The sequence below is a fragment of the Dipodomys ordii genome, unplaced genomic scaffold, assembly GCF_000151885.1.
Source record: "Dipodomys ordii isolate 6190 unplaced genomic scaffold, Dord_2.0 Scaffold118, whole genome shotgun sequence".
Taxonomy (NCBI): domain Eukaryota; kingdom Metazoa; phylum Chordata; class Mammalia; order Rodentia; family Heteromyidae; genus Dipodomys; species Dipodomys ordii.
In genome coordinates, this window is record NW_012267334.1 from 1,622,680 (window position 1) to 1,645,499 (window position 22,820).

The 22,820-nt window shown below is 57.5% G+C and overlaps 1 protein-coding gene across 1 annotated transcript in view; it reads right to left on the reverse strand.

The window, feature by feature from the left end:
• The window catches only part of LOC105995598 (serine/arginine repetitive matrix protein 2), a 44,848-nt gene that overhangs the window by 10,025 nt on the left and 12,003 nt on the right, over window positions 1-22,820 (reverse strand). The window contains exons 4-14 of the mRNA XM_013029366.1: window positions 21,422-21,556; window positions 18,583-19,871; window positions 18,386-18,474; window positions 13,194-13,741; window positions 12,851-12,938; window positions 10,543-10,655; window positions 6,625-6,716; window positions 6,212-6,325; window positions 4,208-4,311; window positions 4,003-4,094; window positions 398-548 (exon numbers count right to left, since the gene is read on the reverse strand). Of these exons, the coding sequence (XP_012884820.1) occupies window positions 398-548; window positions 4,003-4,094; window positions 4,208-4,311; window positions 6,212-6,325; window positions 6,625-6,716; window positions 10,543-10,655; window positions 12,851-12,938; window positions 13,194-13,741; window positions 18,386-18,474; window positions 18,583-19,871; window positions 21,422-21,556 (2,815 nt within the window). The remainder of the gene's footprint in view (window positions 1-397; window positions 549-4,002; window positions 4,095-4,207; window positions 4,312-6,211; window positions 6,326-6,624; window positions 6,717-10,542; window positions 10,656-12,850; window positions 12,939-13,193; window positions 13,742-18,385; window positions 18,475-18,582; window positions 19,872-21,421; window positions 21,557-22,820) is intronic.

The following is a 22,820-nucleotide window of genomic DNA, read 5'->3' on the forward strand; positions in this document are numbered from 1 at the left end:
GGCGCCTGCGCATGGTGCACTGGCCTCGCCGCCATGGCGCCTGCAGCGGACGCGTGAGGTAGGGGACAGGCTTCTTTGACGCCTTAAACGCAAGTCACGTGAGGAGCGTGCATGCTGCAGGTCTAAGAGCCGTGTTTCGGGCCGGGTGAGCATTTCACAGGCTGACAGGACTCTGGAAAGCGTGCACAGAAGTCTGGAGAAGTCAGATTGGGAGTGGTGGGGTTTGGGTTTTTCATTCCGGGCTCTTTCCTATCTTACCTCATTCTCTCGACAGCTGCTACTGTTTGGATCAGTATATTTATATTATACGTGTGTGTGCGCGCATGCGTGTGTGCGCAGGGGGCCACCAGAAGGGGCGTGGCTGCCGGGGCGGCGCCAGACCTGCGCATGCGCTCACCCTCCCTGGTGGTCCAGCCAGGCCAGCTCGGTACGTTCCTTCTCCTCCAGCGCCAGCTCGCGCAGGCGCAGCAGCGAAGCCTGGTGCCGGGCGTGCAGCTCCTCTTCGTGCAGGCTCTGCTCCACCATGGCCACCCTGAAGCCCTTGGACACTAGAAGTAGAGGAGCTTCCATGGCAGACCACCTGCATTGCTCCGACAGAAGGGGAGACTGAGGCCCGAGGGCACACTTCCAGGTCCAGCACCAAGCAGGGGACAGAGGACGGCAGAGCCCAGATGCCCACATCTTGCTTCTGACCTCTGCTCTTTTGTAACTGCTCCACAGAAACAAAAACAACACAAAACAAAAACAAAACCCACCAAGGATTTTTGCTTTCCTCCAGGAAAGGATAATAGGGATTGGATTCGAATTCAACATCCCATCTGAAACAACTTAGAATTTTGCAGGGGCTGGGAAGGTGGCTCAGTGGTAGAGCGCTTGCCTTGCATGCATGAGGCCCTGGGTTCGATTCCTCAGCACCACATAAGCAAAAAGAAAAAAAGCCGGAAGTGGCGCCGTGGCTTAAGTGGTAGAGCGCTAACCTTGAGCTGAAGAGCTGAGGGACAGCGCCTAGGCCCAGAGTTCAGGCCCCACGACCAGACCCCCCTCCCCAAAAAAAGAATTTTACACATAGGAAAGGACATTTTCCCAGACACCCAACGGCAAACAGCTTGGCAGAGTCAACACTGATAGGCAGACACAATGGAAGTAAGACCTGTAATTGTAACATCTTAGGAGTTTCTAGGCTGTAGTGCATGGGGGTAAAACAGGTGGAGCCCCAACCCCACAGACCCCATCGTAGAAGAGGTGGAGCTGAATCTGGAGAGATGATACCAGCTTGCACCGACTGAATAGAGAATCAGAATGGATACTCTGGTTTCTCTTCAGATCGTATAAATCTTTTGCCTTTTACTAAAGAGAATCAGAATGGGTAGTACATGCCTATCATCACCGCCATGGCAGCAGATATAAACAGAGTCACAGTCCAGGCTGGCCCAGGCAAAAAGTGAGATACTGTCTCTAAAACAACGAGAGCAAAAGGGCTGTAGGTGTTGCATAAAATGGTAGAGTACCCACTTAGCAAGCACAAACCTCTGAGTTCAAACCCCAGTGTCACCAAAAGAAGAATATATGTAGAAATATATGTGTAGCAAGATAAAATTCACAGTGTCCAGTAGCTAAAACAAGAAGCAGGAAAACATCTATGAGGATAATGATCAATTTGAACCAATCCAGGCTTGACATGGTGACAGGATTAGCAAAGGCTAGTGGAAGTTTTTATAACTGCATTTCATTTCATATGCTTAGACGGGTAAATAGAGTCCTGGAGGAAAAGGATCCAGATAGAGCTCTTATGAGATGAAAACATAAACATGTGAGATGAAAACATACTGGATGGGACAAATGGCAGGTCAGACATAGCTAGCAGCAGAAAAGAGCTCAGGGCTTCAAGATTCAGAATATACTGGTTACCAGAGTTTCTGAAGGAGAAGAGAGAGAAGAGGTGAGCATATTTGAAGTAAGAGGTGGAAGTTTTCCAAATTGAAGAAAGCGGTAAAGCCACAGATCCAAGAATAAGAAACAAGAAAGAACACAGCACAGACTATTAATATTAAATTGCTCAAAATAGTAAGAAAGACCAAAAGCAGCGAGCGTGAGCAGATGCTACCGATGAACCAAGATATAGTGACAGCTGGAATACTGCAAGCCAGAAAACATTAGGGATAGGATTGTTTTGCTTTGTTTTTAAGTCATGCTAGGGATGGAACCCAGGGGTTCCTGTGTACTAGGAATACTCACGAGGGAATATTCTCCCACTGAGCCACACCCTCAGCCATGAGTGATGTCTGTAAAAGTGTACTCAGGGTGACATTGCCACAAAAGAAGTTATTCTTTACCTGACTTATGTAACTGTAAACCCTCTATATGTCATCTTTATAGTAACAATAAAATAATTAAAAATAATAATTATACTTTTAAAAAGTCCATCCAGATTAAACGATTTGCAAAGAGTATATGAAGAACAAAGTCAAAATGAGCCATGCACCGGTAGACACATCTGTTAACCTAGCCACTCAGGAGGCTGAGATCTGAGGTTTGCAATGTGAAGCCAGCCCAGGCAGAAGAGTCTGTGAGAGTTATCTCCAACTAACCAGTAAAAAGCCAGAAATACAAGTGTGACTCAAGTGATAGAGTAACAGCCATGAACAAATAAAAATTCCAAGTGAGAGGATGAGGCCCTGAGTTCAATCCCCAGTACCAACATGCACACTCCAAAAGAAGGCAAAAGAAAGAGGAAAAGACAATAAAGGAGACAAGTAGCAAATGCAAAATTCAGCCCTAAGCATAGGGACAGTCCTGATCCATGTGAATCAAAGAAGCACATCAATAGAAGGTAGAGATTGAGAAGGAAGAAGAGGGGGTGGCAGAGGGAAAGGGAAAAGGGAGGGAGGGAAAAGAAGAAAGATCCAACCAAATGCTGCCTGTAAGAAACACTTCAGATAGGAACAGGCTGAAAGGGAGAGGATATGATGAGAAAGGACTTCCTCCATGACTTTGGCTGGGCCAGGCATTAGTGGCTCACCCCTGGAATCCCAGCTGCTGTGGAGGCTGAGATTGTGGAGATCATGGTTTGGGGCCAGCCCAGGCATAAGAAAGGTACTGGAAAGCCTGAACCAGGTGATCACACCCAAGCATGTGTCCAGGCAGGAAGCAAGATGCAATCTGAAAAGTGACCAGCAAAAGTCAGGGCTAGAGGTGTGACTCAGTGGTAAGCTCACTTTGGAAGTACAAGGCCCTGAGTTCAAACCTCAATACTGGGGGTGGAGGTGGGGAGGTACTGGAGTGTTCTACAAATGTCCAAGCCGGCTTTGGAGGGAAGCACATTGCAGGGATGGGGAGGATTGCTCCTCAAGGACACAACGTGCCCTGAAGTGTTTTCGTGCTGATGGAACTAGAACTTCAAGGAGAACCGGACAAACCTGCAGTAGTAGCTGCGACAGTTCACTTCCCTGCTCAATAATGCATAGGACAGGAGGCAGAGCCCCACAGGTAGCATAGACTTAAATAATACCATTAACCAACGGGGTCCAATGAACAATATAACCACTACCGCAACACGTGTAGACCATACATTCTTTTTAAGAGCACATGGAACCATCTAGACTGAAATTCAAGTCTAGGCATAACTGGAATCATTCATACGTGCTTTAATCTGGGCACTGGTGGCTCACACCTGTCATCCTAGCTACTTAGGAGGCTGAGATCTGAGGACAGAAGTTCAAAGCCAGCCCAGGCAGGAAAGTCCATGAGACTCTTATCTCCAATAAACCACTCAGAAAACTGAAAGTGGCGCCGTGGCTCAAGTGGTAGAGCGCTTGCCTGGAGCGCCTGGGACAGCGCCCAGAGCTAGAGTTTAAGCCCCACGATTGACACCCCCCCCCAACACACACACAGCAAACGTGCTTTAAGGCACAGGTACCAAGCTCCCAGGAGTATGACATAGCTAGCCCCCCTCCCCTGGAGGCTTTTCCACGCTGCCCTTACAGCCTTCCTTTGCCCACTCACCTGCAGATGGCGCCAAGCCTGCCCTGCTCCTAGGCGTAGCCGCGGGACTCTGGGAGGATGGCCTGGCGACTCTGCCCGGGGCTGGCACTGATCTGCTGAGGGAGAAGACAGCCCAGACCAGCGCCATCATGCCAGCACCTGAGGGCTGCCCGCCTCCCCCTCCTCTGTCCCGGGAGGGGGTGGTCATCCCTCCCCTACACCTCACCTGGGTCTAGCTGTCACAGGCTTTGAGCCCCCGCAGGGCTGCGGTTCTTCCAGCGTCAAAGCCTTTCCTAGGCTGGCCTGGGCTGAATGTCTTTGCATCAGCTCCTGTGAGGATGAGGAGGCAGGTGCTGCCCAGGGCGGGGGAGGCCACGCCAGCTTCCGGGAGGAGCCTGTGAGCCCGTTGGCGGCTAGCGTTCAGCCCCAGGGACCGGCATGCCCAGTGGGCAAGGCAAGACCAGTGCACCAAGAGGCGTGTGGTGGGCTGAGGGCGGGAGGGGGCGGGTGTGGTGGGCTGAGGGCGGGAGGGGGCGGGTGTGGAACGTGGACATCCGCATCCGGACAGCAGCTGCAGGACAGTAGTGTGGTGCTCAAATCCGCAGCAGGAAGAAGAGGAGCAAGAGTGTGTGATGGGAGAAGACAGGACAGAGAGACGGAGGCTGGTCACAGGTCTCTGCTTTTCTGGTCTGAGCATCCTTACACACACACACACACACACACACACACACACACACACACACACTCTCCCTGTGGTATCATACTGTCTTGGAAACACCTCCTAAAGCGAGCTGGGAAGGTGGCTTAGTAGAGTGCTCGCCTAGCATGCATGAAGCCCTGGGTTTGATTCCTCAGTACCACATACACAGAAAAAGCCATGGCCTGGCACTGGTGGCTCACGCCTGTCAACATAGCGACTCAGGAGGCTGAGATCTAAGGATTGTGGTTCAAAGCCAGCCTGGGCAGGAAAGTCACTGAGCTCTTATCTCCAGTTAACCAACAGAAAACTGGGAGTGGTGCTGTGGTTCAAGTGGTAGAGCACTTGCCTTGAGCTGAAGAGCTCAGGGACAGAGCCCAGGCCTAGAGTTCAGGCCCCATGACAGCACTGACATCCCAGAATCATGGACATTGCAAAGCAAGACCCTCTCTCAGCTTGTGACAGCCAGCCAGCTCATAGCCATCATGCGTCAGTGTGCCACGGCCACAGTCATTTCATCCATCATCCCCTGCTGGGGCAGGTGCTGGGCCACCCTGGGCTACAAGAGCTGCCTCTCTGATGGGTTCCTCAGTGCCGGTGCAGCATGGCTGGAGACTGCGGGGGGGTTGTGTGTTGTACACAGCTCAGGCCTGGGCTCTGGGCTCTCACTGAGAACGGAGCTCAGTGCTGAACAAGCCTGGAGGCCGAGATGCTCATTAGTGACCCAGTTCTGTGTCCTTCCTGGACACAAGTGACCAAGCTGTCCCATCTCTGCTCAGAGGCTTTGCTGTCTTTCTTTCTCTCATCCTCTTCTCTTATTTCCTTCTTCCCTTTCTCCTGTCTTTATTTGTTCTTTCTTTTCTCTTCTTTCTTCCTTCCCTCCTTCCTTCCCTCCCCCCTCCCTCCCTTTTTTCCTTCCTTCATTCTTTCTGCCAGTACTAGGGCTTGAATTCAGGGCCTGGGCTCTCCCTTAATTTCTCATCCAAGGCTAGCCCTCTACCTCCTGAGTCACAGCTCCATTTCAGGCTCTTTGCTGGTTAACAGGAGTTGAGACTATCACAGACTTTCCTGCCTAGGCTGGTTTTGAACAGCGACCCTCAGATTCAACCTCCTAAGTAGCTAGGATTACAGACGTGAGCCACTGGCACCTGGCTACTCAGAGTCTTTGCTTTGGGATGAGATCTTGAATAAGCCCATTATGCAATGCAGCCCTTGCTTTTGGGCAGGGGCAAGGCCGATGGTTCACGGGTTCAAATGGTCTTTAGAGGTGTCCAGTTTAGAAGGGTCTCAGGCTGGGCAGGGCTCTGGTGGGGCAGGCCTCTGGCTGGGCGGGGCCTTGGTGTGGGTGGGGTCTCAGGCTGGGCAGGGCTCTGATAGGGCAGGCCTCGGGCTGGGCGGGGCCTTGGTGTGGGTGGGGCCTCAGGCTGGGCATGGCTCTGGTAGGGCAGGCCTCGGGCTGGGTGGGGCTTCAGGCTGGGCAGGGTAAGGGGGATTGGAAGGGTGGTTAGAGCCTCAGAGGGCCAGCCTCCTGACCTCCAGCTGGTGTTTGAAGAGCAGTCCTTCCAGCGCCATCTGCGTTTCCCAGACCTCCTGTTCGGCCCGCTGCCGTAGAAGGCTCAGAGCTGTCTCCTGCTTCTGCTGGTCTAGCTGCAAAAATCCACACCTCCTGGTTGGCAGAGGGAGCCATTTGCACTGGGAGCAGGACCCCTGTGCAGCAGACCCCATGCCTGGGAAGGGCCTTCAGGTAACCCCTCTCCTCTCCCTGCCTGGGGCTTCCCCATCCAGGCCCAAAGGCTGGGGCTCCACCTCCAAGTCCCGTGGGGGTGGGGAGCCTGGGGGGATGGGGGTGGCCAGTTTCTAAATCCTACAGTTCTCTACTTCAGGGTCTTCCGAGGCCTGAATCGGTCACAGCAGTCCTCAGCCTCGTGTGATGGGTTAGACCATACCTTCAGGGACTGGAGGAAGCTCCGGGACTTGAGCCGCAGCTTGGCTAGGAACCGGCCTCCGGGCGGGTGTTCAGGACGCCGCTCCTGCTGACCTGCAGCAGGAGGAGGGGCGGCTGAGGGCGGGGAGCATGCCCGGGCTCTCTCCTCATGCAGCCTCAGCACTCTGCAGTAGGTTAACGCAGCCTCTCCACCTGCAAGGAAACTGAGGCACAGAGGCCAGGAGGGCGGGCGCCTGACTCCCGGGTGGGGCTGTGCTGGCATGGGCCACATCAGGAAAAGCCCCGGCCCCGTGGCCGGATGGGAGGACGCAGACCTCTGCCATGTGCCTTCCCCGGGCTGGGCCGGCGCGACCTCACCCTGGCCACACTGCCCCTGCATCGCCCTCCTCTGGGGAGGCAGGAGCCACGCACAGACTCGGGCTCCAGCCTCAGCTCTGCCATGTGCGTGGCAGGTGCCACTGGCCAGCCGGAGCCTCTGGTGACATTTCTCTGCTCCCCTGAGTGGGGCTCCAAGATGGCTCACCTGGCTCCAAATGCCTGGCAGTGGCGGCTCTTGTCACTGCCAGCATGACAAGCCAGGAGGGTGTGGTAATACAGAAGGACCCAGATAGGGCTCCCCTCAGATTGAAGGCTAGCGAGGGTCTTCTCTTTCTGGTGGTCCCCAGGGCCTGGCGCTGGCTGCCGCTGGCTCTCCAGTCCCGGGGGCCTCCACGAGGGGGCAGGGCGGGGCTGAAATGTGCCCTGCGCCTCCTTCCTCACCCACCCCAGGCCCAGGGCCCGGGGATTGTCAGTCCATCCAGGCAAGGCCTGTGTAGTCCAGATGACAGGGCCCTCGGGGTGCAGAGGGGGCCCTGCCCTGAGAACACATCTTCCCAGCTGCCTGGGCTCCTTCTGGGGCTCGGCTTCTCAGAGTGGGAACAGCGGAACGGGGAACAGCAGCGGCGCGGACTGCTGGAGAGCCGGGCACAGGACCCATGCTGAGCACATGGGCGCTCCTCAAGTCCCCCTTCCTGGTACAATAAGAAACCCATGGCAGCTCTTCCGTTTGGGCTTGGGGGCTGCTCTGAGCTATGATTCCTTCGTGGAGAGAAAAGCCTGTCGTTTTTATGGCCCTTGGGGGGGGGCTGAAGTCCCAGGGGGCTCCAGGCCCAGCCTGCGGTGGGACCCCGAGACCCCCACTCCTCCCTGCCATGTGGCACCCGGGCAGGTTCCACAGAGCTGTGGGGTGCGTTTCCCTGAGCCCGGGGCAGGAGCAGCCTGCCCAGGGGGACCCTGGCCTCCATCCCCAACTCCTCTCACTCCGCAGAGAGGAACCCCAAGAATTCAGCCCCACCCACCACCCTAAAGAGCTAGCCTCAGGAACGTGCAGTGTCATGACGTTGCCTTAACAGCCCCTGCTAGGCCCGTGCTCAGGTGTGAGGAGGGGCTGGGTGTGAGGAGGGGCTCAGGTGTGAGGAGGGGCTGGGTGTGAGCGGCTCAGGTGTGAGGAGGGGCTGGGTGTGAGGAGGGGCTCAGATGTGAGGAGGGGCTTGAGTGTGAGGAGGGCTGGGTGTGAGTGGCTCAGGAATAACTAGCCTCCCCCCATGGGCAGGGGAGACCCACTGTGCGTGCGAGCCAGGTGCTATTTCCTGTGTGAGAGCCAGGTGCTGTTTCCTGAGAGAGCTGGGTGCTGTTTCCTGTGAGAGCTGGGTGCTGCTTCCTGTGAGAGCCAGGTGCTGTTTCCTGTGAGAGCTGGGTGCTGTTTCCTATGCCTGAGAGCTGGGTGCTGTTTCCTGTGAGAGCTGGGTGCTGTTTCCTGTGAGAGCTGGGTGCTGTTTCCTGTGGGAGCTGGGTGCTGTTTCCTGAGAGCTGGGTGCTGTTTCCTGTGAGAGCTGTGGGTGCTGTTTCCTGAGAGCTGGGTGCTGTTTCCTGAGAGCTGGGTGCTGTTTCCTGTGAGAGCTGGGTGCTGTTTCCTGAGAGAGCTGGGTGCTGTTTCCTGTGAGAGCTGGGTGCTGTTTCCTGTGTGGGAGCTTTTCCTGAGAGCTGGGTGCTGTTTCCTGAGAGCTGGGTGCTGTTTCCTGTGAGCTGGGTGCTGTTTCCTGTGAGAGCTGGAGTCGCTGTCAGTAGGGCTGTTGGCAGCTTCCGCCCAGTGGGTGGTGAATGAGGCTGAGGGGTAAGTCCAAGGGCTGCCCTCTGTGAGGACGGGCCCGGGTGTGGCCGCCATCCACCCCTCTGGAAGAGCCCGGCCAGGTGGCCACAGCTGTGGTCAGGAAGGGTCCTCCACCCAACACCATGGCCGGCCCTGAGCTCAAGCAGACAGCTGGCAAACTCAGGACTGGGTGGGCCAGGGCAGCTCACTGCCCTCTGGGCTGTGCTCTGATTGGATGTCACCTCCCAAAGCAGGTTGGCATCTGATTGCCATGGTAATGGGATGGGAGGCACCAGGGTTCCACCCGTTCTGCCGGCGCTGTCTCCAAGCTCGGGGTGAGGGGGGCATGTGACCAGGCGGCCGGAGGCCCCACGAAGCCCCTGAGCTATGAGCCAGGAAAGCTCCCTTCTGTGTACATCACTGTCTCCAGTGTGTTACAGACCAAACAGACCAAGGCGGGCTGGGCCCAACAGGACGTGCATCCTGTCCCTTCCGGCCCAGCAGTCTAAGGTGCGTTTTCCCCTGCTCTTTTTGCTTCTGCCTGCACCCCTCAAACACGGCACTGTGAGGTGCTGTCTAGCCAGTGCCAGATATACAGCAGCGCTTGGTGACTGTGTGTGGGCGGGGTGTGCATGCACACACACGAACACATGTGAGCGCGTGTGTGCAAGACAAATCCCACCTCTCCCGAAGGCTCTGTGCACCCCCGCAGCCCGGGCGTGCAGGCCTTCCAAGCTGCCTCACTGAAGGATCTCCAGGAGCCAGAGGCAAGGGGTCCCCCTGTGCCCACCTGTCCACGCCCATACACACCAGGTGCAAGCCCAGCAGGCCTCCTATACACCACGCCAGAGCAGGCCCACAGCGCCACAGTCAGTACTGAGACCAGGTCTCGGAGTGAAGCCCTGGGGCTCTGCTACCTCCTCCAGGCTTCCTCCACCCCCTAGCCCCCGCAGGCCTCACAGCCCACCCTGTTAGGAGTGTGGAGTGTTCCCAGAGCCGCTCTGGTGGGGTTGGGGGTCTGGGGCAGGGCCGGGGGTGGCATTTACTCTCAATGTACACCAGGCATCATCTCCCACAGCTGGATGTGACCGTGTGTGTGTGTGTGTGTGTGTGTGTGTGTGTGTGTGTGTGTGTGTGTGTGTGTGTGTGTGTGTTATTTGAGGCTAGGCCTCACTACATAGCCCAGGCTGATCTGGAACTCACAACCCTCCTGCCTCAGCTGCCAGAATTTGAGGATTACAGGACTGCAAATTGCTAGCATATTCATGTTCAAAACCTGCTCTTTCAAAGAAAATCCAGACAAGGATGAAACCGTGAATGACTGGAGTAGACACAATGGCTGGAAGCCAGGCCAGCCTCAGCTCTCAGCCACTACAGCCACTACAGCCCAGGGGCCACGCCAGGGCCAGGATTGATAGGACCTAGGTGGTCCTGCAGGCAGCTGGGGGTTCCCTGTGCCCATGCCAGCAGCGGCTCTTTAAGCCCTGGCTGTAATTTAATTAGCCAGAAAATCCAGTGATGGATTTAGGGAGGGCCGCACAAGCCAGGCTCCCAGACCAGGCATCGCTCTCTCGAGACGTGACGACCCGCACCACAACTGGACAGGACAGGGTGGGCAGCGGGGCCAAAAGCCTCCAAAACACTTTAATCGAAGTGTGGATGCAGTCCACGTAGAAAAGGATCTCTGCCCTGCAGGGCCAAGCTCACACTAGGCGGTGGAAAGGGTCCCCAGTGGGCCCCTCTGGCTACCCGACCAGCCAGCCCACGGTCTGTCCGCCGTCTGGTCCTTACCGCAGCTCGGGCCCGTCCAGGGCGTTACCAAGCCTGCTGCTCTGGCTGATGGCACTTCCTCCAGCCAAAGGGAGGAGCTGGTGGGGTTCACTGTGGCTGGTGTCCTGGAGGAGCTGGAGACACAACACACAGTGAGCAGGGCTCGGGGGCAGCATCCTCATTCAGCGGGAATCTGGCCTTCTGGGTGGTGTGTCCAGGGAGGGACCCTGGCAGGGAACAGGCCTGTGACCTGAGACCCAGGACCTGTGAGCAGAGCTAGCAGAGCCCCTACTGCAGCACTCCAGCAGGAGCAGGGGGATCCGCTCTGTGATTCCCTGGAATCAGAGCCTCCTTCGCGGGTCTGGCCGTCCTAGCACCCCTGCCAGCTGCTCAGGGCACTGCCTACCAACCTAAAGCAAAATGAGGGCTTGGCTTCAGCTTTGCCCCAACTCAATCCCGATCTCCAGCCTGGTGCAGTGACCGCCCTTTGGAGAGCCAGAGGGGGCAAGCCTGACCTGTCTGGGACCCCCAGCCATAGCCACAGACCAAGGCCTGGATGGACGTGGGAAGGCAGCCTGCCCAGCACCTGCTCTAAGGGTTAGGAGACAGGTGTGGCGTTGGTCCCTTCCCAGGTGGCAGCCGCCAAGATGGGTGGGAGCTGCTGGCCTGCGTTCAGCAGCGGCTGGGGTTGGAGGATCTCAGGCCCAGGGCCCCGTGGCGGGCGTGGGTGGGTGGTTAGCAATGCCCCACCTCGCCCTGCTTCCTCTCAGGCACCTCCTGTCCCTGTCACAGTGACCCCGGACCCACTGAGTCACCCAGGATGCCCCCCACTCCTGCGTCCAGGCACCACAGGGCACAGGTGTTTTGCTCACACCTGCTACAGTTGGGGTGACATGGTGGGCACAGGGGTGGCAGGTGTGGTGTGACCCCCTCTCCACGTGTGGTCTGTGTTAAGACTGTGAGGGGCTCTGTGGCACCCTGAGAATACAGAATGGAGGAAGCTTCCAGGAACAGGAGCAGTCGTGGACTGATGGGTAGGGCTCCTGGGGCCGAGCTGGTAGACGGCTGTGGTCCAAAGCACTGTGCCCGGGGGGGGGGGGTGTGGAGGAGGTGTCCCGTGCAGGCCAGAAGCCGGCCTGAGAGGCAGCATGGACCAGGTGCTGGGGGAGAGGGCAGGGAGGAGGAGGAAACGCTGCTCCCCAGGGGAGAGCTGGCAGGCCCGCCGGCCGTAAGAGCACTCAGAACGGCCCCCCCATCTGTCTCCACACCCTAGTCCCTGCTCTTCCAGAGCCTCATCCTGGGGTGCTGGTCCTGTCTCTCCTGCCTAGGTGGGAGGGAACTTGGGGACAGAAGGCCCAGCCACGGCCTCTGCCCTCAGACTCCTGTGATGGGCGGGGGACACATGGACCTTTTGGGCCTGGCCCGCTGGGGACAGATCCCCTCTCCTCCCTCTCCCCCCCCAGATCCTCTCCATAAATTCTCCACCCCACACCCTTGCCCACCTCAGAGCCTGCTTGCTGTGGGATGGGGAAGCCCAGCCCAATGCTGCCCTCTACAGGCCACAGAGAGTCAAGCAGGACACAGTCCCCAGAACCAAAGAGAAAAAGGTTCTCAAAGATCAAAGAGGGCCTGCAGCAGGAAAGGACGGGAAGTAGAACAGGCTCAGTTCCCTTCCCTGTTCCTGCGCTTCCCTGGGAGCCTCTGAGGCGGGGCATGACTGTACTCCAGGTCAGCTGACAGCTGGGTTCAACCCTGACTCGCTCAATCCCCCATCCTAGGTGATCCTGGCGGGCACACCAGGCTCCCTGCCCCAGGCCTGGGGCCACGGCAGCCTTAAGCAGTACCAACCCTCACTGAAGCAGGTGCTTGGCTCAGCCTGGCTGGGCCCCTCTTTGGGGGAGGGGTGGCCTCTGAGCCAGCAAAGGGGCTACCAAGCAAGGCCGCCAGGGTGAAGCCATGTCGGGGTGTTCCCCCCCACACACAACAGGCCCACACGTGGCCAGCCATCCCCAGAAACGCCTCCCTCTGTGCCTCTCTGGACACAATTCTGGGATTTATTTTTTCCAGATCCTGGGGCTTAAACTCGGGGTCTCTGAGCTTTACCACCTTGAGCCACAGCTCCGCTTAGGGCTTTTTGTGGTTATTAGGAGATAAGAGTTTCACAGACTTTCCTGCTCGGGCTGGCTTTGAACTGCGATCCTCAGCTCTCAGCCTCCTGAGTAGCTAGGATGACAGGCGAGGGCCTCCGGCACCCAGCTTGGTTCTGGGATCTGGAGGCAGGCAGCCTGGGTGGCGGTCATGGCGGCGGAGTGCACTATGCGGGACTCACCTCCGTGTGTAGGTGCTGAGGGCTTGGAGCGGGGCTGACGCCCCCCGCGGCCTCTTCTCCAGCTCCCACTCATCCTCGTCCGGGATGTCTTTGGGAGGGGCACATGGTTTCACAGTGACCCAGAGGGCGTGGCACTGCCAGTCGAGGGGCGGGAGGGGCGGTGGGGGGGCAAGCTGGCTGCCCAGTCCTCTAGAACCATAGGGGACTCGCTCAACTTCTGCAGGAAGGAGCTCAGCCGCCTCCAGCCACGGCCTCGCCACGGGCCACACCAGCCACGGTCAGCCACAGTCACCCCTCGTGCCCCCCGACCGCCACTTCTTCCTGTCTCCCTTTCTAGCCCTACCTTTGGCCTGGCTCTGGAGGTAGGCCGGCGCGCTCGGGCTCTGTGGCTCCCACCTCGAGCTCCATGGCGGCGTCTCAGCGTCTGGGAAGCAGGCGGCAGGGAGGAGGGACCGGGGCTGCACACGCACCGCGTCCGCGGACGCCGCTCTTCCCCCACTGGGAGCAGAGGAAGCGAGAGTGGGGGTGGCGGGCACCGTGCCGGGCCCCGAGCGGGGCCGATCCGAGGCCAGGCTCCTGCCAGTGTCCGGCGACTCCGTCCGGCGCAGCTTGGCGGTCAGGATGTCGATGCGCTGCTTGAGGACGTCGGCCATGGTCTCCAGCGCCTGCAGCCGGGCCTGTTTGTAATGGAACTGCAGGGGGGACCGGCCCAGGGCCTCAGCCTCCCAGGGCTCCACATAGATGCACAGCCTCTGGGGCAGGTCCTCGAGCTTTGGGTGGGCCCAGGAGGCGGTGGACGGCAGCAGCGGGGCGCCACTCATGCTGTCCAGGCGGCCTCTGGAGTCTGGGGTCTCGGCACGGTTCCAGGCTCTGTTCAAACACAGACAGAAGCTGCAGGAAGAGAAGAGTGAGCAGACGCTCAGCCCCAGCCAGGCCATGGTGGATGCTGTGTGCAAAACGTGTGTGTGTGTGTGTGTGTGTGTGTGCATGTGTGTGTGGCCGAAATGTGGAGCGGGAGGCTTGGACATCATGGCTCATCCGACCACTTGCAATGAGTTGTCAACTAGGACAAAGGGCAGGGGTGGCAGGGCATGGCCGCACCAACCACACACCAGGGTGAGGCTGTCAGACAGTACAGCTGCTGAGGGAAGCCGGCTCCTCAAATACTAGACTGAATTACCACCTGATTCAACAGGTCCACTTCTGGGCAAAAGTATGAAAAGCAGGCCAGATGCTGTGGCTCACGCCTGTAATCCCAGCTACGTGGGAGGTGGAGATGAAGCAGGACTACAGTTCAAGGCCACCGGGTCAGGCAAAAGAGTTTGTGAGGCCCTGTCTAGAGCAGTAGTTGAGGGGGAGATCTGTCACCCTGGCTCCTCAGGAAGTGTCCTGTGTCATGGTCCAGACAGGCCTAGGCAAAAACGCAAGACTCTAGCCCCAAAATACAGACCAGAAAGGGTGGGGGGAGCGTGGCATAGGTGGTACAGCACTGGTCAATCAAGCATAAGGCCCCAAGTTCAACCCCCAGTACCCACCGACTCCCCGAAAAGTACTGGGAGCACACATGAGCAGACATTTGCACCCCATGTCTACAGCATAAATATTCACACCAACCAAAGACAAAACAACCCAATGTACCTCCCATCGCGGACGGGAGGACCCCGAGAGGCATGGGTACTGGATACCACATGGGTCAAGGCCTGTCCAACTCTTGCCTCTGGCAAGAGGCACACCCAGGGGCTCCGGAGTGAGCCCAGCGCAGGACTCTTCCGGCAGGGGTACGCTGGGGCTCAGCCATGTCCTAGCTGTGTGCCCGTTCCCCGCCGCCCAGGCTGCCCGGGACATCCTTGGCCCGTGGCCAGATGAGGCCCTGCTGCGTGGGCCGGCCCTGCCGTGGCCTCTGGGTGTCCAAGCAGCCCTTCCTGGCAACACCCAGGGCCAGCAGAGTGGGGGGGGGGGAGGGAGGCGCTCCAGCACTTCCGTGTGGCCTAGGAAGGAAAGCTGACTTGGATTGGTTAAAATACAGGATAGTCAAAGCCAGGCATTGTGGCTCATACCCTGGAACTGAGATCTGGGGACCGCAGTTCAAAGCCATCCTGGCAGGATGTTAACCACCAAAAAGCTAGAAGTGGAGCTGTAACTCAAGTGGCAGCACGCCAGCCTGCAGGGACAGAGCTCAGGCCCAGAGTTCAAGCCCAGCACCCATACCTACACACGTGTGCACACACACACATACATGCACACACATGCATAAAATACAGGATAGCCAAACCAAAATCAAAAAGGGGAAAGGTAAGTCAGTAGAATTCTCACATTTCCAGAGACCAGCCTGGAAACACCTAGAAAAGCTATAGAGAGAGAGCTGCTGTGACACCCTCCCAGCTCTAGGCCCCGGTGCCCAGGTTCTAATCTGATAGGCCACAATCCTAGATGTTGAAATCCTGTAAGAGCAAAACTCCAAAATCTAAAATCTCAACCCCAAAAGGGAAGGCCGAAGTCCTGAATCCTGACATGAGGAACTCTACCATTCCCATGAAGAAAGCCGGGGGCAGGGCTGGGGCCCAGTGCTGAGGCGGGGCTGGGACGCCTCCTCCTGCGGGATCGCCACACCACGTCAGGCAGAAGCAGCACCTAGAAACATGGGAAGCCTGACTGGGCGGGAAAGGAAAATGAGCATGACCTCCGGGAAAAGCAAAACCAAAGCAGCTGCCCACCACCTACCCCTGTAACCTACTTTCTCATGGCAAACCTTTTGAGTTTCTCTATGTGGCCCAAGTGTGGAACTCACTGTGAGGCTGAGGCTGGCCTTGAACTTGTGATTCTCCTGCTTCAGCCTTCCAAGTGCTGGATTTACAGGTATGCACACACCCCAAGCTCAGCTACCTTTTCTTTCTCATTTTCCCCCCAGCATTAAAAAAAATCAGCATCATTTTGTACAATTCACTTTGCTGTGCATTTCATATTCATGTCACTGACGGTAATGAAGCTATAAATCGTGTGAGACCTCTAAGAGTTCTAAATGGCTTATGTGCTTTCTGCAGATTTGACCCCAGAGTAAATACAATACCACAGCGCTGGCGATGTACATAAGCATTTTGGGGTACACAAAACACTGAAACTCACTGGCTTGGGCGTATAATCACAGCTACTTAGGAGGCTGTGATCTGAGATTGTGGTTTTAAGTAAGCTTTGACTTACTTGACTTTTTTTTTTCCCAGTCCATTACTCTATCACTTGAGCCACAGTGCCGCTTCTGGCATTTTCTGAGTAGTTTGTTGGAGTAGTCTCGTGGGTGGGCTGGGAAGGTGGCTCAGTGGTAGAGCGCTTGCCTCGCATGCATGAGGCCCTGGGTTGGAATCCTCAGCACCACATAAACAGAAAAAGCCGGAAATGGTGCTGTGCCTCAAGTGGTAGAGCCCTAGCCTTGAGCTAAAGCAACTCAGGGACAGTGTCCAGGTCCTGAGCTCAAGCCTCAGGACCGGCACAAAAAAAAAAAAAAAAAGTCTCATGGACTTTGCTGCCCGGGCTGGCTAACGGAGATCTTCAGATCTCAGTCTGAATAGCTAGCATTACAGGTGTGAACCACCAGTGCCCAACTATTAGACCTTTGTCTCCAATTAACCATCAAAAAAGCTGGTACTAGACCCATGGTTCAAGTGGTAGAGTGCTAGCCTGGAGCAAAAATGCTCAGCAACAGTGCCCAGACCCTGAGTTCAAGCCCCAGAATGACACAGAAGACAAAGAAAACACCACTGAAACTCAGCCAGGCACCAACGACTCAGACCTGTCACTCTAGCTCCTTGCGAGGCTGAGATCTGAAGGATCACAGTTTGAAGCTAACCCAAGCAGAAAAATCTCCCAGACTCTATCTCCAAAATAACCAGCAAAAAGCAGGGTTGGAGGCATGGCTCAAGTGCAGAGCACCAGCTGAACAAGCACAGACCGAATTCGAACCTTTATGCTGGCAAAATAAATAAAAGCAATTCCCTCGGTATGTGAGGGGTGCTTTTGTTCAGGATGGGATTTCTCAGTATTAATTGTGTGTCCATGGCTCAGGCCTGTAGTCCTAGCTACTCAGGAGATCCTGAGATCTGAGATCTGAGATCTCAGGAGGACAGTTCAAAGCCAGCTTAGGAGGGAAAGTCCATGAGATTCTTATCTCCAATTAGCTGCCAGAAAAGCCAGAAGTGGAGCTATGGCTCAAGTGACAGCATGCCAGCCTAGAGTAAAAAAGCTCAGGGACAGAGCCCAGGCCCTGAGTTCAAACCGTGGTGCTGGCACATGCACAGGAACTCAGTACCTTGACGCCGCTGGCTCTTGGGGGATTGGGAAGGGTCTGCCGTGAGCGGGCTGCCGCTCGCAGTAAGCAAATGACAGAGTGTGGAGCTGGTCCACAGGTGTGCACCATCAGCTTACTTTCACACCTTTGAATTCAGACTCATTTCTTTGTAAACATGGCTCACAACTGGCACACCCACTGTGTTTATGCTCAGAAAAAAAAAAGCTGCCATGCAGTTCTACCCGTTCTACTGTGTCAAGCAGCCTATAAAGTGTCACGCTCCTATGCGTCAAGACAGTCCCCGGTTGAAAATGAAATATCTATGTCTCCTAAAGAACTTTAAATGATCATTTCCAGGACTTCAGTCTTTTGGGGTTGTGATTTGGGGGATTTCAGGCGTTAGGGATTTTGGCTTTGGGGGGGATTTCAACATTAGGGATTATGGCACTTGGGACTGTGTGTTTCTGGATTATGATTATAACCCCCAGGACACCCCCTGGGAAATAAGAACAGGTACCCCAACAAGCACATGCACACCAAGGTTTACAGCCACCAAAACGTGGAAGAGACCCAAGAGCCCACCAACAGCAGCGGGTTGTAAACAGAAAGAAGTCCTGCCTGGCCTGGTAGCATGGGTGAACATGCCTTCTAGGAAGGTGAACCAGACCCCCAGACGCCTTTACCTGAAAGTTGGGAAGAAGAGAACCTACAGAGATGGCGGTTGGAGCTGAGTGTGGGTCTGCACTACACATGCCAAAGGGACCGAGAGCTAGACGGGGATGTGCCCATCCCTGGGCCTGTACTAAACGCTCTCAAGCTGGGCGTTTAGAAATGGACAGTTTAAGTCCAGTGCTGTTGGCTCACGCCTGCAATCCTAACCCCAGGAGGCTGGGATCTGAAGATTGTGGTTTGAACCCAGCCTGGGTGGGAAAGTCTGTAAGACTCTTATCTCCAACTACCCACACCAAAAAGCCAGGCGTGGAACTGGGGCTCAAGTGCTAAGACTGCCAGCCTTGTGTGAACAAGCTAAGGGACAGTGCTCTCCTGGGCCCCGGGTTCAAGCCCCAGTACCAACTCCCTTTCCCCCCAGAGCATGATTTCAGTTCACGGCAATTCTCACCTCAACAGAAACACAGCAGTGACCATTGCTGTGTACAGCGCTGGGCAGTGGGAGACATTCCCCAGGGGACTCACTGTCACAGCCGTCAAGTGCCCAGATTTTACACCCCTCCCCCCACATATACCCTTGTACCCACCTGCCTGGGGCCTCCTGGTCCCCCAGCACCTTGCCAGATGTCACCTTGCTCCACTCCTGCAAACCCAGGCTCCCAGGGACTTCTAAATCCTTCAGCAGAGGAGACCCATCAGAGCCCTAGGCCAGAAGACCCCACAGCCCCTTCTCCTGAGGCTCAGAGGCTGGACCAAGACCCCCACTGGCCCTCCAGGCACATACCCCAGCCTGTGCAGAACTGGGAACAAAGGTCACGATGCTAGGCTTCGTCTGGGAGACCAGGGGGAACGCCTTGCCCAGCATGGCCTCCCTCTGCTTCTGGTACACCTCCTGCAGCCTCTGGTTCCTCAGGTCCAGTGTGTGGGCTGCCCTGGCCTTCTGCTCCAGGGCCTGCTGCTGCCGGGCCTGGGCCTTGCGGCGCATGAAGTCTCGTAAGGACTCGGAGCTGTGGGGCTGCTCCACAGCCTTCTGCGGCCTGGGACGGGGCATGTCCTGCCCCCGGGGGGGCCTCGGCCAGGCCTGCTTGGCTCTCCAGGGAGGGGGCCCTGCCTTCTGCAGGAAGGAGCTGCTCCAGGAGGGCTTGGGGGAGAGGCCAGGTCTTTCCAGAGGGCTCCAGGGTCTGGAGACGTGAACCTTCCGGTCTTCATAAGTTGCCCAGGGGCTCAGGGGGCTGGGAGGCCGCCCGGAGGAGCTCAGCCCCTCAGCAGGGCTCCGGGGCCTTTGGCTCAGCCCCTCGGCAGGGCTCCGGGGCCTTCGGCTCAGCCTCTCCGCAGAGCTCCGGGGCCTTCGGCTCAGCCCCTCGGCAGGGCTCCGGGGCCTTCGGCTCAGCCTCTCCGCAGAGCTCCCAGGCCTTTGGCTCAGCCCCTCCGCAGAGCTACCGGGCCTTCGGCTCAGCCGCTCGGCAGGGCTCCCGGGCCTTCGGCTCCCAGGCCTTTGGCTCAGCCCCTCGGCAGGGCTCCTGGGCCTTCGGTAGAAGTCCTGGCCTTGGGCTGCCCGGTTCTTCTGCGGATAGGCCTGTCCAGCCAGGGCACTCCAGGGGCGCTCAGGAAACAGGCCTGATCCCTCGGCAGGGCCCCTGGGCCTTGGGAAGGATGGGTCTGGGGTCCTGGACCTCGAGGCCCTCTGTAGACTGGGCTTTCTTTCAGCCAGCAAGCTCCAGGGCCTCTGGCTGTGGAAGCTCCTAGCTCGGCCTAAAGAGGACCGTGTCCCCTCGGTCGCCACAGTCCACGGGCTCTTGGGAGAGGCGCTCTGTGCGGCCTGGGCGCTGGGGAGGCCCGGCTGCCTCCTCCCGGATGGGTTCTGTGGCTTCGGCCTCCGCGCGCCCCTGGGGTGCTGAGCCATCTCCAGCCCAGCCTGAATCTGCTGGCGCAGGTCCTGGAGGATGGCCAGAGCGTTGTGGACGGTCGCCGGTGGCTTGCGGGAAGCCAGCTGGTCACTGTGAGCAGAGGTGGGCCTGGACGACCAGGGGGAGCCGGGGGAGCCCTCGGCGGCTGGGGCTCTCTCATCAGCTCCTGCAAAGACAGGCAGCAGTAGGGCCTTGGGCACTGCAGGCCGGAGGAAAGTTTCCCCACGGTCTCAGCGATCACCGTCTGCACGAGTACGTGGAGGTGCGCGTGCACCCGGCCTGCACTGGGTGCTGGGCTGAGTGCGCATGTACACGGCCTGCTCCGTGTGCTGTGCTGAGTGAGCATGCCCATGGCCTGCTCCGTGTGCTGTGCTGAGTGAGGTGTACACGGCCTGCACGGGGTGTGGGGCTGAGCAAGCAGGAGCACGCAGGGGAGGGGGCTGTTTGTCTCTGAAGCAGCCCAAGGTGGCTGCTCCTGTTTCTTAGATTGTTTCCCTTTCTCATACTTGGGATGGAACTCAGGGCCGCGCACCTGCTATGCAGCTAATCTATCCAGCATTTGAGCTACTTCTCCAGCCTCCCCCCCTTTTTTTTGGTAGTCCTGGACCTTGAACTGAGCCTGGGCACTGTCCCTGAGCTTCTTTGTGCTCAAGGTAAGCACTCTACCACTGGAGCCACAGCTCCACTTCTGGCTTCTGGTGGTTAATTGGAGATAAGAGTCTATCAGTCTTTCCTGACCCGGCTGGCTTTGAACCAAGATCCTCAGATCCCAGCCTCCTAGGATTACAGGTGTGAGCCTTCAGCGCCTAGCTCTCACCCCTTTTCACCTTGGTTACTGTCACGGTACAGTCTGGCTCCGTGCCTGGGTCAGCCTGAGCTGCAGTCCTCCACCAAGGATGGCAGCAGCTCTGCCCTGCCCAGGCCCTGGGCTTCCCCCTGTGCCCAGCCATTGGTTGGCATCTCACAAACTTCTTCTTCCCCCAACTGGCCTTGGACCATGATCCCCTGGGGGATTCCAAGCAGCTAGGATTACTGGCTTGAGCCGCTGCACTCAGCCTTGTCTAGGTTTTCTTCTGGGGGAAGGGCTTGAACTCAGAGCCTCACGCTGTCATTTAGTTTTTTCTCTCAAGGCTGGTGCTCTACCTCTTCAACCACAGAGTCTACTTCTGGTGTTTTGGTGGTTTATCTAGAGACAAAATTCTTATAGACTTGCCTGCCTAGGCTGGCTTTGAACCATGATCCTCAGATCTCAGCCTCATAAATAGCTAGAGCCGCCGGCGTGCGCATCATAGGGTTTTTTTTTTTTTTTTTTTTTGCTGCTCCGGTTGTGGGGCCTGAACTCTGAGCCTGGGCGCTGTCCCTGAGCTCTTCAGCTCAAGGCTTGCACTCTACCACTTGAGCCACAGTGCCACTTCTGGCTTTTTTTTTTTTTTTTGCTTATGTGGTGCTGGGGAATCGAACTCAGGGCCTCAGGTATGCAAGGCAAGTGCTCTACCACTGAGCCACCTTCCCAGCCCCATCATAGGGTTTTGAAAGGTAATTATCTCCAAAGTCACTTCCCAGGCAATGAACTAGGAGGACGATTGACAGGTCCTATACCGCCTTTGCCAATGGTGTGCATCTGTGGCTGGGGGCATCTCCTCTTCCACGCCCACCCTACCGCCCCCAGATGCCGTAGCAAAGCAGGACAGAGCCCATGGCAGAGGCGAGAGGTACCTAAGTCGGCAGCGGGGGCGGGCTCTCTGGAGGGTGGCTTGCTCTGGAGCCTGGGGCGGGCCGGAGGGGGCCCCAGCAGCGACCGTACCAGTGCTTGTCCTCTCCGCCAGGCGTAAACGCCAACCAACTCAGAATCTTAAACAGAGAAGACACCCACACACAGCCGGGCACCACGGTCCCTGAGGGGTGTGGATGAACAGGTGGCTCGCTCCACTCTGTCCCCAGAGACCAAGGGGCTCGGGGCAATCCTTCCTGGGGTGCAGGGCCGAGCCCTCAGGCACCGAGCAGCGGCGCCCTGTGCTGGGGAGACCGTGGGCCGTGTCCTAATGCCTCAGACCCTTAGACTCCCCTTCAGTGAGGGGGCAGTGGGGCTCCCCACCACCCTGCCTGGGCAGCAGAGCCCTGCCCCAGCCCCTACCCCCAGCGTGCCCTGGGAGGGGCCAGGCGGCCTGGGGCAGGGCAGCCTGCATAAGGCCACGTCTGCAGGAGCCATGGCTCCAAGCTCCGGCTGACCACACTCCATAGATCCGTGCCAGAGTCCTGGCCGTCCAGAGGCAGCAGAAATAAAGGGCCCGCCACGTCCCAGACACAGAGCAGCTTTCCTTCAACCTGTTGTCTCGTTCAACGCCACTCACTGAGGCTTTACTTTGAATCCCAGGTCCCAATCCCCAACCACCACTGCCAGCCTGTCTTTACTGACCCATTTCCCAGGACCCAGCAAAGGCAGGAAGCAGACTTTTTGCTCACGCGCTCACACACTCATAAACACTCATTCATATGTTCCCATACACACGATTACACCTGCACTCTCATGCATACGCACACTCACGTGCATCTCTACACATACGCATGCCACATGTGTGCACACACATTCACACCCAGGCACGCCGAGTGGGCCCAGCCCACTCTTTAAGGCAGAAACCACATGCGTGCTGGGTTCCTGGTCCCCCCACGCTCTGCTCTGGGGTCCAGCCCATGGTGGTGCTAACTTGAGACCTAGGACAAAGCTCTCTCCTTGGCCAAGTAGCCAGGCCCTTGGCTGCCCCGGGGCAAACCACCTGGCCGAGCAGAGCCCATTCTACACCCCCTGCCCTGCCTCAACCTCCCCCCAGGACGGGCAGCACCAGGCAGCTCTCTGGCCACGTCCTGGGGGAGGGAGGGACAGGGTGCCCAGGCCAGCACAGGGCAACCGTGCTGGCTTACAGTCCTAGACCTGGGATTTCAGCGTCCTCACAACACTTCTTTACAGGGCCACGAAGATGGATGGATGGCCACCATCTTTCTAAGACGAACCCCGACTCTGCTGGCTCAGGGTGGAGACCCGGGCAATGAGCTTGGCTGGGTCATGTCTGGGTGGCAGGTGGAGTGTGGGGGCAGGGACCTCCGCCAGGGCTTCACC